The sequence below is a fragment of the Budorcas taxicolor genome, chromosome 8, assembly GCF_023091745.1.
Source record: "Budorcas taxicolor isolate Tak-1 chromosome 8, Takin1.1, whole genome shotgun sequence".
NCBI lineage: Eukaryota > Metazoa > Chordata > Mammalia > Artiodactyla > Bovidae > Budorcas > Budorcas taxicolor.
Window position 1 is genome coordinate 98,675,919 of NC_068917.1, and position 15,642 is coordinate 98,691,560.

Below are 15,642 nucleotides of genomic sequence, written 5' to 3' on the forward strand. Positions count from 1 at the left end.
AAGGAGATCCAACCATTCAGTCCTGAAGGAAATCAGTCCTGAATATTCACTGGAAGGACTGATGCTGAAGCTGAAACTCCGCTACTTTGGTCACCTGATGCAAAAGAACTGACTCATTTAAAGAGACCCTGAAGCTGGGAAAGATTGAAGGCAGGAAGAGAAGGGGGCGACAGAGGATGAGATGGCTGGATGGCATCACCGACTCAATGGACATGGGTTTGGGTGGACTCTGGGAGTTGGTGATGGACGGGGAGGCCTGGCGTGCTGCATCCATGGGGTCGCAAAGAGTCAGACACGACTGAGCGACTGAACTAACTAACTGACTAACTAATGATGGACTAGGTTTCTGCGTTTTTTTCCCTTTCACTTTTATTGACACATATGGAGTATTTCCATCATAGCAGGACGTTTTTTTGGACAACACTGAACTAGAGATATGAGAAAATTAAATAATCGAGTGTTCTATTATAATAGGAAGCATTATCAAAGTCTGAGGTATTTGCTACTAAAATTATCTGCCTTATTTATTATGGTTCTATATCATCTGTAAATATTGCCATGAATGTTATAATTTAAAAACTGTTCTTAATTGGAGGATAGTTGCAATATTGTATTGATAAATGTAATTTTAAATGCAGATTTATTATCTACTTTCGTATTTCTAAGATGTAATTTTTATAAGTAAAATGTCAAATTTTAGTGTCTCAACTTTTACTCCTATATCCTGATGTTAATTAGAAGTTTTTGTATATTTTTGCATCATTTAAGAATTTGATTTTACTCATTTGCCATGGCCTTATGACTTAATGTAACAGTCTTGATATTAAATAATGCTGATCATCTGTGGTGTGAAAGATATGGTGGTGAAAGGTATGGTTGTACTATAGGGATAAGAGGTTTTAAAACAACTGGCATATATGCCATCTTTTGTAATTATAGCCTTTGAATAATGAGCAGTTTTACATTGCTCGTGTTTATTACATAATATGCTCTGATATTCAGAGATATTTTTTAAAGACAATTGTTGTAGTGAAGTTTATAATTCTCTTTTAATAAAATATCATAATGTTAACAATTTTTTTATCCTAGGAAGCTCTACAAAGGATCATTTCAACTCTGGCAAATAAAAATGATGAAATTCAGAACTTTATTGATACACTAAACCAAACACTAAAAGGAGTTCAGGTATGAATCTGTTGAGAAAAATTTGTGTGACTATATCACAGTGAATGATTGTTGGGTGGAATCATAAGTATAAATATATACCATTAACTCTAGATTATAAACTAATGAAGATGAGAGCAGGGTTTTTTAATGGCAGATTAAAAAAAAGCTTCATTTGCTAGTCCTGGATTCTCCATAGAAAGATCAAATAGTTAGGGAAGAAGAAAACTCTGGAATTGTAATTGGTAGGAATATTATAATGCTCACTTTTGTTCCTTTCCATTTCATGTTTGTATTTTCTAATCCCAAGTAAGAGCAAATCATACGTTTCCAAAAGTACTGGGAAGCTAAACATTTCTTTTATGGTAAATAATAGAAGGAAAATGTAAATAGTAAGAGGTCCACTTGCAGAACTAGATGAAAGTAAAACATAAAAGGTAAGTGCCCAATGAGAAGAGAGGGGAATACTTAAGGAAATGATCCCAGGTTTAGGTGGGTAATCCGTACTGTAAATAATCAAATGTTGATTGTGGAAGGGACCTTAAAGATAAGCTGGTGGTGCTTCTCTGTGAATGCACCTTAATTAATTTAAGGGTCATTTCTTTGTAAGATAAACATATTAATAGAAGATTTCCAGGACCCTTGTAGACAGTGAATCCTTTCCTTTGGTTTTTGTTTGGTTCAGCCCAGTTAATTGCCAGGCTCTTGGCTTGTTAAACCTATGGTCTTATGTTTTCTTTCCTTCTGAAATTGCTGTGATTGAAGTTAGTTGATTATAATCTTCACCACTTTACCTATCTTTCTCAAAGTATTTTATTGGAATCCACTAATCCAGTTTCTTTAAATAAGCAAAACTAGTGGTTCTAAAACTCTTAGTCTATGGACAAGAGAACCATCATATTTGAAATCTGGAAAAAGATGCCTTAGTACTGGAGTGAGTTGCCATTTCCTTCTCCAGGGAATCTTCCCAACCCAGGGATCGAACCCAGGTCTCTCACATTGTAGACAGACGCTTTCCCGTCTGAGCCACCAGGGAAGTCCAAGATAGAGCTAGCTCATACTATTTTTTCTGATTGACAAATTATTCGGACTTTACTTTAGCATCCAGAAAAAGAAATAGAGGTGGAATTAAACTACACCTTTGTCATTGAAGATGGGAATATAAGCTGTAGTGGGCAGGAGACTCTAAGGCTATGCCAGTTGGTCATTGAGAGGAAAAAGAGTAGGCCAATTCCTTTCTATAGATGGAAGAACTGAGGTCCAGGAATTTAAGTGGCTTGTCCAGGGTCACACTTTTACTGAGTCTGTGTGGAATTTAACTTAGTTCTTCTGCCTTCCAAACTGCACATTTCTTCCTCTAAATCATGTTCTTACTACTGTATAAAAGGTAGTAAAATGATTAACACCACTTTTGTAAGCCTCTACTGGTTCTATAAACATTATAAGCAAAAATTTGGATTGTAATATTATAGTGAAAATGAAAGTGAAATTGCTCAGTCGTGTCCAACTCTTTGCGACCCCATGGACTGTAGCCTATTATAGTAGATTTTATGTATTAGTTCTGGAAACCAGTGCCAGTTTCACTTCTCTTAGTTGAATGATTCTTCTATGTTGAACAATACTTTAAGATAATTTCTTCTGCCTCATAATTGTTGCAAGTATGGATATTGCTTATCTAGGGGTTTCACAGATATTTTCTTATTTCTTTTTGAAACAGAAGCATCTTGCTTAATGAGGCAGTGAGGAACTCTGGGAGGGCGACAGTTTGAAATGCTATATTGGTTCTGCCACTAATAACTAGGTGTGGGGCTTTGGGCAAGTCTGTATTTTAGTTTGTAAAATTTAGAAGTTTGACTATAAATTCTAGTCGGTAGATGATTTCTGAGATTCCTTCTGGGACCAAAATTCAGTGTTTTATCCCTTTCTTCAAACCCAATAAGGATTACTTAGTCTTTTAATTCTGCTTATCTTGTGTAAATGCAGTGTTTTAGACAACCGGAGAGATTTAAAACTTTGTGCAAAATCAGCCCCAACCCTGTATGCCCAAACTGTTCCTCAGAGTTACAAAATCAAAGTCTCTGGAATATTTTATTAAAATCTGCTTCACTGATGATTCTCATGCACACCGAAGGTTGTAAACCACTGGCTTAGGGCCTGCCTTAGAGCCCAAAGGTCAGGACAAAGTTGACAGTCTTAAAACAACCTTTCACCTTGTCCTGTGGAAACAGTCTTATAAAAGTGAGGAGAGGTATGGGCTAGTTCATAAAAGGCTGCATTGCTGAAGTAGAACTGTCAGTGCAGCCAGCTTCTTGGATTGATCTGTTTTTAAAAACCTTATGTCAAATATTAGAATTTTAATTATTTTATGATGTTAGGCTATGGTAGTTCATAGTATGAATTTATTCTCTCCTTTAATAAGCACTGTATCTTTTAGTTTTTTAGTGTTTAATAGCTCTTAAGTAAAATAATTTGTTTTATTCATTTATTAAACAGGAAAATTCTTCTAACATACTTTCAGAATTAGATGAAGAATTTGACAGTTTATACTCCATATTGGATGAGGTAAAGGAAAGTATGATTAACAGTATCAAGCAGGAGCAAGCACGTAAATCACAAGAGTTACAGGTGAGATCATACAATGATGTAAATATGAATAATTTTAGTCTGTATAATACTTGGTTTATTAAAAGCAAAAATTAGTGGGTTTTTGTGTATAAATGTACTTTTATCTAATAGAAGAGTGATTCTTAATTTCATATTGGTCATAGATACCATTTTATTAAAATTGTGGTTAAAAAACTTAAGATTTACTCTCTTAACCGTTTTTAAATATAAGTAGTATTAAATATATTCACTTTGTTGTGTATTGTGTCTCTAGGACTTTTTCATCTTGCAGAATTGAAACTCTGTACTCATTGAACAACTCTCCACGTGCCCCTTCACCCACTGCCTGGCAACCACCATTGTATTGTCTGTTTTCATGATTTTGACTACTTTAGATGTCTCATATAAATGGAATCGTACAGTATTTGTCCGTTTGGTGTCTTGCTTATTTCACTCAGCATAATGTCCTCAACATTGATCCATTTTGTAGCATGTGGCAGGATTTCCTTCTTTTTTGACTGAATAATATTCCCTTGTATATATTTACCACATTTTCTTTATCTGTGTATCTGTCTGTGGACATTTGGGCTGCCTCCATCTCTTGGCTGTTGTGAGTAATGTTGCAGTATACATGGGTATACATTGAAATTTTGATAGTGTTTGCATTGAATTTGTAGATTGCTTTGGATAATAGAATTGATCATATTAAGTCTTCCAATCCATAATCATAAGCTGTGTTCTCCATTTATTTGTTATTTAATTTCTTTTAGCAACGTTTTGTAGGATTCACTGAATAGGTCTTTTACCCCTTGATTAAGTTTACTCCAAAGAATTTCATTCTTTTTGATACTACTATAAATGGTATTTTTAAAAATTTTCCTTCTTGCATTGTTCATCTGTAGAAGTGCAACTAATTTTTGTGTATTGATTTTGGTTATATCTTTGAGAATCTGAAAGCTGTGGAGGAATACAGATGTTCTCTTTCTTTTACAAACAGGCGCAATTTCCAAGGGTTAATTAAATTCCCTTTCAAGTCTGCCCAGTCTTGTTGGTTGAGATTTCTTATTTCTATTTAGGAGGTAGGGGTTATATTACAGGTAATAACATGGGTTTGAACTGTGAGGATCCACTTATACGCTGATATTTTTCAGTAGGAAATACTGCAGTATCACACAGCCTGTGGTTGGTTGACTCTGCGGATGCAGAAGAACTCCAGATGTAAAGGGTTGACTCTTCCCCACCAGGGAAGCCCATTTGTGGATTAACCTCCTTGTTATTCAAGAGCCAGCTGTACTTAAATCATTTAAGGGTAATTAGTTTAGTCGTAAAGTACTCATAAATTTCAATCAGTAAGAAATTCATTCATTTAAAACCCAAGATTGGAGAAAAAAGGAAAACTCAGCATCTCCTGAAGTTTCACCCATGATTCATCTTGTGCAGATTTCTGTTCTGCCTTGAACCCAGATCCTTCTTTACAGCACTGGTTTGGAATACCTTTTAAGCTTTCAATTGCTTAATCTCTGGCCTGCCTTCCTCCCTCCCATGCTTTTTACTGCTATTTTAATCATATGTAGTTTATCTTTACTGTGTATTGTAAGGGAAAATGAAGTAGATTTGAATATGGAATAGATGTCATTCAGTTGAGTTCAGACGCTCAGTCATGTCCGACTCTTTGCAACCCCATGAATCGCGGCACACCAGGCCTCCCTGTCCATCACCAATTCCCGGAGGTCACTCAAACTCACGTCCATCGAGTCAGTGATGGCATCCAACCATCTCATCCTCTGTTGTCCCCTTCTGCTCCTGCCGCCAATCCCTCCCAACATCAGAGTCTTTTCCAATGAGTCAGCTCTTCACATGAGGTGGCCAAAGTACTGGAGTTTCAGCTTTAGCATCATTCCTTCCAAAGAACACCCAGAACCGATCTCCTTTAAAATGGACTGGTTGGATCTTCTTACATTAAAAGGGACTCTCAAGAGTCTTCTCCAACACCATAGTTCAAAAGCATCAATTCTTCGGCGCTCAGCTTTCTTCACAGCCCAACTCTCACATCCATATATGACTGCTGGAAAAACCATAGCCTTGACTAGATGCACTTTGAATATGCTATCTAGGTTGGTCATAACTTTCCTTCCAAGGAATAAGCATCTTTTAATTTCATGGCTGCAGTCACCATCTGCAGTGATTTTGGAGCCCCCAAAAATAAAGTCTGACACTGTTTCCCCATCTATTTCTCGTGAAATGATGGCACCAGATGCCATGATCTTCGTTTTCTGAATGTTGAGCGTTAAGCCAACTTTTTCACTCTCGTCTCACTATTATCAGAAGGCTTTTTAGTTCCTCTTCACTTTCTGCCATAAGGGTGGTGTCATCTGCATATCTGAGGTTATTGATATTTCTCCCAGCAATCTTGATTCCAGCTTGTGCTTCTTCCAGCCCAGCGTTTCTCATGAAGTACTCTGCATATAAGTTAAATAAGCAGGGTGACAATATACAGCCTTGACATACTCCTTTTCCTATTTGGAACCAGTCTGTTGTTCCATGTCCAGTTCTAACTGTTGCTTCCTGACCTGCATACAGATTTCTCAAGAGGCAGGTCAGGTGGTCTGGTATTCCCATCTCTTTCAGAATTTTCCACAGTTTAATGTGATCCACACAGTCAAAGGCTTTGGCATAGTCAAGAAAGCAGAAATAGATGTTTTTCTGGAACTCTCTTGCTTTTTCTATGATCCAGCGGATGTTGGCAATTTGATCTCTGGTTCCTCTGCCTTTTCTAAAACCAGCTTCAACATCTGGAAGTTCATGGTTCACATATTGCTGAAGCCTGGCTTGGAGAATTTTGAGCATTACCCTACAAGTGTGTGAAATGAGTGCAGTTGTGCAGTAGTTTGAGCATTCTTTGGCATTGCCTTTCTCTGGGATTGGAATGAAAGCTGACCTTTTCCAATCCTGTGGCCACTGCTGAGTTTTCCAAATTTGCTGGCATATTGAGTGCAGCACTTTCACAGCATCATCTTTCAGGATTTGAAATAACTCAACTGGAATTCCATCACCTCTACTAGCTTTGTTCATAGTGATGCTTTCTAAGGCCCACTTGACTTCACATTCCAGGATGTCTGGCTCTAGGTGAGTGATCACACCATTGTGATTATCTGGGTTGTGAAGATCTTTTTTGTACAGTTCTTCTTTGTATTCTTGCCACCTTTTCTTAATATCTTCTGCTTGTTTTAGGTCCATACCATTTCTGTCCTTTATCGAGCCCATCTTTGCATGAAATGTTCCCTTGGTTTCTCTAATTTTCTTGAAGAAATCTCTAGTCTTTGCCATTCTGTTCTTTTCTTCTATTTCTTTGTACTGATCACTGAAGAAGGCTTTCTTATTTCTTCTTGCTATTCTTTGGAACTCTGCATTCAGATGCTTATATCTTTCCTTTTCTCCTTTGCTTTTTGCTTCTTTTCTTTCAACAGCTATTTGTAAGGCTTCCCCAGACAGCCATTTTGCTTTTTTGCATTTCTTTTCCATGGGGATGGTCTTGATCTCTGTCTCCTGTACAGTGTCACGAACTTCATTCCATAGTTCATCTGGCACTCTATCTATCAGATCTGGTCCCTCAAATCTATTTCTCACTTCCACTGTATAATTATAAGGGATTTGATTTAGGTCATACCTGAATGGTCTAGTGTTTTTCCCTAATTTCTTCAAGTTAAATCTGAATTTGGCAATAAGGAGTTCATATCTGAGCCACAATCAGCTCCTGGTCTTGTTTTTGCTGACTGTATAGAGCTTCTCCATCTTTGGCTGCAAAGAATATAGATTTTAATAATACGTATAAATAAATATTTTGAAGAAGAATCTTCAATACATTTAAAAGCTTAGAGATGTGTTTGTTTCTTCGTTTAAAGTTATCACTAGCAATATTTTCACATAGCTTAGTTTTAAACTACAAATGATAAAGTGAGGGAGAGAGGCCAAGAGAGAAGAGAACTGAATAAGAAAGATTGTGTTAGGTGAAATTAGCACATCACTATAATAGAGCACGTCACTGTAACAGTTACTTACTACTTTTTGTTTATGTATGACTTTTTTTTTAAATCTAGACACTTGAATTTGTGACTCCTGTGTTATCCAGTTTTGAAAGCTGTAAATTAGCCTTTATAGGAATATGTGTTACCTGAGTAATGCGATAAATGGAGTACTGAGATTGTGTTCAACTGAATGTACCTGTAACTGGATTCATACATTTTAGCTTAGTTAAATATCATCTAGAAATTTAGTCTCCATTATAGAGGATGTTGTCTACAGATGGATTATTTTTATATTTTAATTTAAATCATTGATAGTCTTCTGGCTACCCTGATTGGAAGAATCTTTAAATAAATTTGATCCCAGCTATTTATAATTGCTTTGTTTTCTTTTGTATTTTTAAATGATGAGTATACCTTTATCTGTATGCAATTAAGCTGTTCTGGATGGTTTAAGATAGTTAAAATTTATTATATATGTGACTAGTGATTAACTTCAGTACCTCTCTGGAATATGTTTGTTTGATTATTGCTGTTAAGAGTGTAACATTCATTTAAGATTCTGATCATAGGAAATTCTGTTTTAATGATTTATCATTATTATTTTTATTTTTAGAGTCAACTTAGTCAATGTAATAATGCCTTGGAGAACTCAGAAGAACTACTAGAATTTGCAACAAGATCATTAGATATAAAGGAACCTGAAGAATTTTCAAAGGTACCAAAAAACTGACCAAAAAAATGAGACTAATCCACTTAAAAAGGATAGTTCTGTTTAAAAGAGAATGATATTTCCCCATTTAATTTTGAATTCATTCAGTCATTTCTAATACTAGAAAAGGTTTGGAATTTGTTAAGTAAAATGCTAGCTGTTCATGTATTCCAAAGCATATGCTTAGAAGTATGTGTCATTGGGGCCATGAACAAATTAATTATTTATTTAAATTTTGTTAATGCTCAGTTCAGATGAATAAAGTTATTCTTTTTTTCAGTTACATTCCCCCTTTATTTTAAAGGTATGCTTTAGCTGAATCATACCTCTGTTATAAACATTTTTTGGCTAATGAAAGAAGATTGGTATTGCTAATAACTAGGTTGATGTTCCTTTCACTAAGCTGATTGGGAAAACATCACTTAATGCATATGAGAGCACTGTGAAATTTGTTACTAAGTTTGTTATTAAATGTCCTACTGTTTAAGAATGCTTTATTGAAATAGGAAAATATATGTCCTTATAGGGTATATTTGATACGGAGATATAAATAGTAGAGCAAGAAGACCGCTAATGGTGTAACCTGGTGTTTGATAAGAGATTCTTAATTCTAGATTCTAAGTCTTAAGTATAGTCATTTTTAAATGATTATCAATTTATCAAATCACATTTGCTCTTTTATGTAGAATAAGTATGTAGACTACATAGAAAATGATGTGAAAGAGTATAAAATTAAATGATATAATTAGTAAAATATGTACTGTGAAGTAGTCTTATCAAGATAAGACATTTAAGTTTAATATTTTCTTGGTCTTTGTGGTCTATATAGTGAACTGTTTTATTGTTAGAAAGGTGGCTTTATAATCCACTTGTGCCCACCAGTGATTTAATTTTATGATTTTTTTATGAACTTTAAGGGTAGAAAAGACTTCCTTGAGAAGATAACATTTGCTGACTTATATCTCTACATCCTGAAAATTAAATTTAAAAATTAATTCCTTTTGACAGAATGAATCAGAGTTCTTTTGCCATAAACCAGTTAACTAATTCATTCTTAAATTTGGATGTCGGTTATAAGAAAGTTCATCATTAGTACTTTGTAAGACTTATGTACAGGATTTATGAGGGAATTGTATCATACTTTAAATTATTTTAAAAGTATATCTACATCACCTATTCAGAGGGCATTTACATGATAATTTCAAATATCTGGAACATAGCCAAAAACATGCAGAAAGCAAAAGATGTTTGAGTCAGCAGAAGCAGTGTCATACAGTTCATGAGCAAGACTTAATATCTTCTAATTGTGATAGTTTCTTGGAATCTGTTATTAATATGTACATGGTGCCACTGAGTTTTTAGGGTTTTTTTCCCCTTTTTGTTTCCTTGTTGTCAACAGAATGCCCTTCTAGTGGACTAGGGCAGCTGTTAATGATAGGCATAATCATAGCAGCAAGAATTCACAGCTTAGCGCCTGAGAGAGAAGAAAAAGACAGGAGAACTAGAAAGTATGGACATGGTACTCAAAAATAGCTGGAATCCAGTTGAATTTAAGTAGCACCTAATGTTTAGAAACACTAATAACAGTTTGTTTCTCTCAAGTTTCTCTTTCCATTGACATTTTCAGAGTCCTTTCCTCTTCCTCTCAAAAGATGCTGTTCTCTCTTGCCCTCTCCTTTGTTCTTTCCAGCTTTGTTAAAACTTGTTTCCAGTTTACTGTAAATTGGAAAGGTTCTGATAAAATACATCACCTTATGGTCTAAATATATTTTCTTCATGTGCTACTTTTCTTACTATTTTGGTCTTGTCTTCCAGCATTTTGCAGTACTGCCTAATAGCTTGAACTGTTTTGAAGATGTCGTGAAATGAATTATTTGTCAGTGTTTCCTTGACAGAAATCGGAGTTTATTGTTCAAGAAAAATGCTTAACTGAGAGTTGCTTGCAATTATTTTCTTAGTATATCCAAATAGTATCCAGATAATAGTTTGTTCCAAGTTAAAAACCAAATTCACTTTCCTGCCAACTGCATGGACTCACGCTTGCCTCAGATTCCTAATTGCTGACAGGATAGGGAAAGATGACTTGGAAGATTAATTAATGGACTAGCAGTATGTTGTTAGATATTTGGAAACAATTCTTTTAAGGTATATTGTTTGTAAATATCTCATATTAAAGTGATTGCTGTGCTGAGTCGCTCAGGCATGTCCAACTCTTTATGACCCCATGGACTGTAGCCCACCAGACTCCTCTGTCCATGGGGATTCTCCAGGCAAGAATACTGGAGTACATTGCCATGCCCTCCTCCAGGGGATCTTCCCAACCAGAGATCAAACCCAAGTCTCCTTCATTGCAGGCAGATTCTTTACTATCAGAGCCACCAGGGAAGCCCAAGAAACTGAAGTGGATAGCCTATCCCTTCTCCAGGGGGTCTTCCCAACCCAGGAATTGAACCAGGATCTCCTGCATTGCAAGTGGATTCTTTCTCAGCTGTGCTACCAAATAAGATTAATATGAATAACTTCTGGAGACAAAATTATTATAGGCTGAAATCCAGGTCATGATTCTTTTTAGATTTCATTGTCTTCAAAAAGAGTACTTTAAATACTAATATTTAAATGATCATTTTGCAATACACCAGTAGGAGAAGGCGATGTCACCCCACTCCAGTACTCTTGCCTGGAAAATCCCATGGACGGAGGACCCTGGTAGGCTGCAGTCCATGGGGTTGCTAAGAGTTGGACACGACTGAGCGACTTCACTTTCACTTTTCACTTTCATGCATTGGAGAAGGAAATGGTAACCCACTCCAGTGTTCTTGCCTGGAGAATCCCAGGGACGGGGGAGCCTGGTGGGCTGCTGTCTATGGGGTCATGCAGAGTCGGACACGACTGAAGCGACTTAGCAGCAGCAGCAGTATGAGAATTGAATAGAAAACTGCTATTTGCCAGCATTTGCCAGCATTAGATAGTCTGAAAGAGAACAAGTAAAACTAGCACAAATGAAAAAGGATTTTAGAGTAAATTTTCACTAATTTTTTAAGTTGTTGAAAGTTTGGCTGATAGTAAATATATGCAGAAAGCTCATCAGCAATTGAGTTCTGGATGAACAAGTAGCCAAAGCCTCATCAGACTTAGTTTTTCTGCTAATAACTGGCCTACAGAACACTGCATGGATCCCTTAGCAAAACTAGTATTCCTACCAACTCCTGCTCTCCCCTGAATTTAGAACTTGAATCCTACCTAAGAAAAGAGCTGAGTTTGTGGGACAATTTCCAAGTCAGTATAACTCACCAACCACTTCATCACAATCTTGCCACACATAACTCAGTTGTCAGACGAGGGGGAAGGGAATGGTTACCTGCCCACAAACGCCTACAGTGGAGAAAAAAAGTACAGCATAAGGTGAAAGAGAAATAGTCTTCTGGATTTGATCACAGGTGAAAGGGAGAAAGGATTTTGTGTATTTCCCAGTTTTGACTTACAGTAACTCACCTTTTGAATATTGTTCAGCAAGCGTCAGTCTCTGACCACTGGGAGGAACAAATAATGAGAATGGTGGAAGCTCACTCTATTTTCAACGGAGCACAAGTAGTATTGGCAGAAGCTCCTTCTGTGAGCTGCAGTCAGGAATTCCAGGAAAGAGGACCATCAACGAAAGCATGAAGGGCACACGGGTTCAATCCCTGGTTAGTGAGTTAAGACCCTGCAAGCTGCTCAGTGTGCCCCCCTGCCCCCAAAAAAGGCATGAAAGTTTCAGTTATGAAGGCAGTTTAAGAACAGTTCTAAATGTTTTAAGAATAGGGACTTCCTGGCATTCCAGGGATACCATGTTAAGATGCCATGTTCTCAGTGCAGGGGGCACAGTTTTAACCCCTGGTTGGGGAACTAAGATTTTTGCATGCCACATGGCATGGCCAAACAAACCAAAAAACACCCTAAAACCTAAAATCCACAAAAATATTTGTTAAGAACTGTACTTGTTAAGAACTATGCTTTTTCACCTTTACTTTTTATGTGTGTTTATAGAAATGTAATCTCCTGTTATAAAAATGTATCTAATCATAGAGTATAGATGCATGCAGTATGAGATGCAAAATTCATTTCAAGTTATTTACTAGGGTTTTGTGAAGGCTTTTAAATAATTATTATTTTTTTAATAGTGCTCTTTATAAATAGATAAATACATGTACACTGCTGCTGCTGCTAAGTCACTTCAGTCGTGTCCGACTCTGTGCGACCCCATAGACAGCAGCCCACCAGGCTCCCCTGTTCCTGGGATTCTCCAGGCAAGAACACTGGAGTGGGTTGCCATTTCCTTCTCCAAAATATATATAGACGGTAAAGCGTCTGTCTACAATGTGGGAAACCTCGGTTCGAGCCCTGGGTTGGGAAGATCCCCTGGAGAAGGAAATGGCAATCCACTCCAGTACTGTTGCCTGGAAAATCCCATGGACAGAGGAGCCTGGTACGCTACCGTCTATGGGTTGCAGAGAGTTGGACACGACTGAGTGACTTCACTTCACTTCACTTCATAGAAAATATAAAACTTCTGATGTTTGGAATCCAGGGGATCTTCCCAACGCAGGGATTGAACCCAAGTCTCCCACATTCCAGGTGGATTGTTTACCAGCTGAGCCACCAGGGAAGCCCAAAAATTTGTATAGAAAATATAAAACTTCTGATGTTTGGAATCAACCATTATGCAGTGTTTTTTTTTAATCTGATTTTTTTGTCTAAGGGAAAATAGGACCTTGAAACTGGCTCTTATTTACTCTCTGACTGAGCTCCCTTCATTTCCCATATTATTATTTCTTAATATGGGGTGAAGGTAGAAGTCTCAATCATAGAATGTAAAAAATATTAAATATTTGTCCCCTAGTCATTTTCAGATTCTCTCAAGAAAACTTTACAACATTATCTGCCCCAAATCTCTTAGGAAAATCTGAAGTATGAAACAGTGTGAATGTATAGACAAAACTTGAAAAGTTTCCTCAGTGTTGTATGGCATTAACATTTTTACTGGGAATTCTGTTGGGCTTTACTGCAAATCAAAATAAAGATAAATCTCTGGAAAATATGAAATTGACATCTAGCCTTTGCTACATTCAGTGTTAGTATATTTTTCTCATAGCAGTTAATGATTCATAAACTGGTATATTTTTATTTTTTGTTGCTGTTTATCAGTGCTCTGATTTCTCTCCATTTCAGCCTCTGTTTCAGAGAATTAGATTGTTAAAATGTTTGTGTGCTTAGTTGCTAAGTTGTGTCTGACTCTTTGCGACCCCATGGACTATAGCTGGCCAGTCTCCTCTGTCTATGGGATTCTCCAGGCAAGGATACAGGAGTGAGTTGCCGTTTACTCCTTCAGGGGATCTTCTTGGCCCAGGGATTGAATCCGTGTCTCCTGCGTTGGCAGGTGGATTCTTTACCTCTGAGCCACCAGGGAAGCCTGATTAGTATACAGTGTCATGGAATTGCTTATGGTAGTGCTGGAACTGTGTGATGTACTCATCTTCTAAATTTCAGTTCTGTTCTTTTTGTTTCTGACATTGTAAAATTATCTAAAATATTCCCAGGTGGCTCAGTGGTAAAGTGGTAGACAGGTATGCCGACCAGAATATTTTAGATTAGGTATAAAAATGACCAGTACCAAGTAAGAACAGTATTAGAACTGAAGAAAAGAGAGAAGCATTGCTGTATACGTTGAATTAATGTTCAATTAAATTGAGTAATTGTTAACTATTACCATGTGCCAAGCTTTATGCTAGACACTGGGGATAGAGTGTCAGGCATAACAGCCATCTTCTACATCAGATGCATTGTTAATTATGCTGCTCAGTGTAGGGAAAAAACTTGTGCTGGATCTATTATATGGTGTGTAGATTTAAAGGGGATAGCAATGCCTGTATTTTTCATCATTTTTCTTAGATGTGCAGTACCAAATAATAGCTGTGCCCTCTTCCTAAATTTGTGCTAGAATTCTCAAAATAAGAGAAAAAGATATCTTAAGTAGTGTAGGTTTAAGTTGGCAGCTCTTATGAAGTCATCTGAGGGAAAGACCCATTGCTGCAAGTGTTTCTTTGGTTTCTCCTTACCTGAATTTTTGCCATTACAGCTTCATTTTTGGGAGTAAAGGGTTGTAGAACCACAGCCTAGTTTTATATGTTAGCAGGCAATCTCTAGGAATACAAAGTCCTTGCCCATGTGGAGGCAAATAGAGAAAACTTGGAACAACCATTATGAAGTGGTGAAAGAGATCTCTGAAGAAAATTTGGAGAGCAAATTTAAAATATATAAGAAAACCATCAGAATGCATAGAAATGTGTGCCCCATGAAGGAGATTGAGTGTTCTAGTTGAAGAGTGTCAGACTGAATGAAAGTTGAGGTGTGTGTTGATAATCTTAAGGTAAGAAAAAAAATTTACAGTCATCTGAAATTAGTTTGAAGTGTTATATTTCCCTCCTTATTTTAAAGTGATACATATTTATATGGGGACCGGATTTCCTATAGTTCTAACATCACAATATGCAAGCAGACATCAACTGTACAAATTATAGGAAATTTGTTTTGGTGAAAATGAACTAATCTGTTCCAGGGATTTTATCCTAACTTTTCTTGCATGTCACTGCCATTGAAACTTGCATGAAAAGCACTAACTGCCTTCTTTCTCTTCTCCCTGATTTGCTCCAAGGCTGCCAGACAGATCAAGGATAGGTATGATATAAAACCTACATTTTTTTTTAAAGTATCAACATTGAAGTCAGAAATGAAATTCAAATAGTTTCTTATTAGAATCTCATTAGTTAAAAATATCTAATGGCCAAGTACAGAAAAAAAGAAACAGCATCTTCTGCCTATATTCTAGAATAAAGAACATATCAGCAAGATTTTTTGAAAATACAGTTTTGGACAATTATGTGCTTCCAGAAGAATTTCATTTCTGATATAATGTAGTTTTAGTATAGTCCTTAATTAGCTGTGCTAGTAGATGGGAAACCATTTTGAATAATGTAAAAAATATTCCTGGAATGCATGTTTTGTTGTTAAATTTTATAAGCATGTCTTATTTTATGAAAAGTTACAGCATTATATTGTTCCTCAAGAGCCAAAGCACTCCTACTTCACTGCTCTCCTATTTAA

The 15,642-nt window shown here is 36.4% G+C and overlaps 1 protein-coding gene across 1 annotated transcript in view; it reads left to right on the forward strand.

The window, feature by feature from the left end:
* The first annotated feature begins 272 nt into the window (after window positions 1–272).
* FSD1L (fibronectin type III and SPRY domain containing 1 like) overlaps window positions 273–15,642 on the forward strand; it is a 50,388-nt gene continuing 35,018 nt past the window's right edge. Inside the window, exons 1-5 of the mRNA XM_052645067.1 lie at window positions 273–287; window positions 1,090–1,185; window positions 3,658–3,789; window positions 8,407–8,508; window positions 15,194–15,216. Coding sequence (XP_052501027.1) covers window positions 273–287; window positions 1,090–1,185; window positions 3,658–3,789; window positions 8,407–8,508; window positions 15,194–15,216 — 368 coding nt within the window. The remainder of the gene's footprint in view (window positions 288–1,089; window positions 1,186–3,657; window positions 3,790–8,406; window positions 8,509–15,193; window positions 15,217–15,642) is intronic.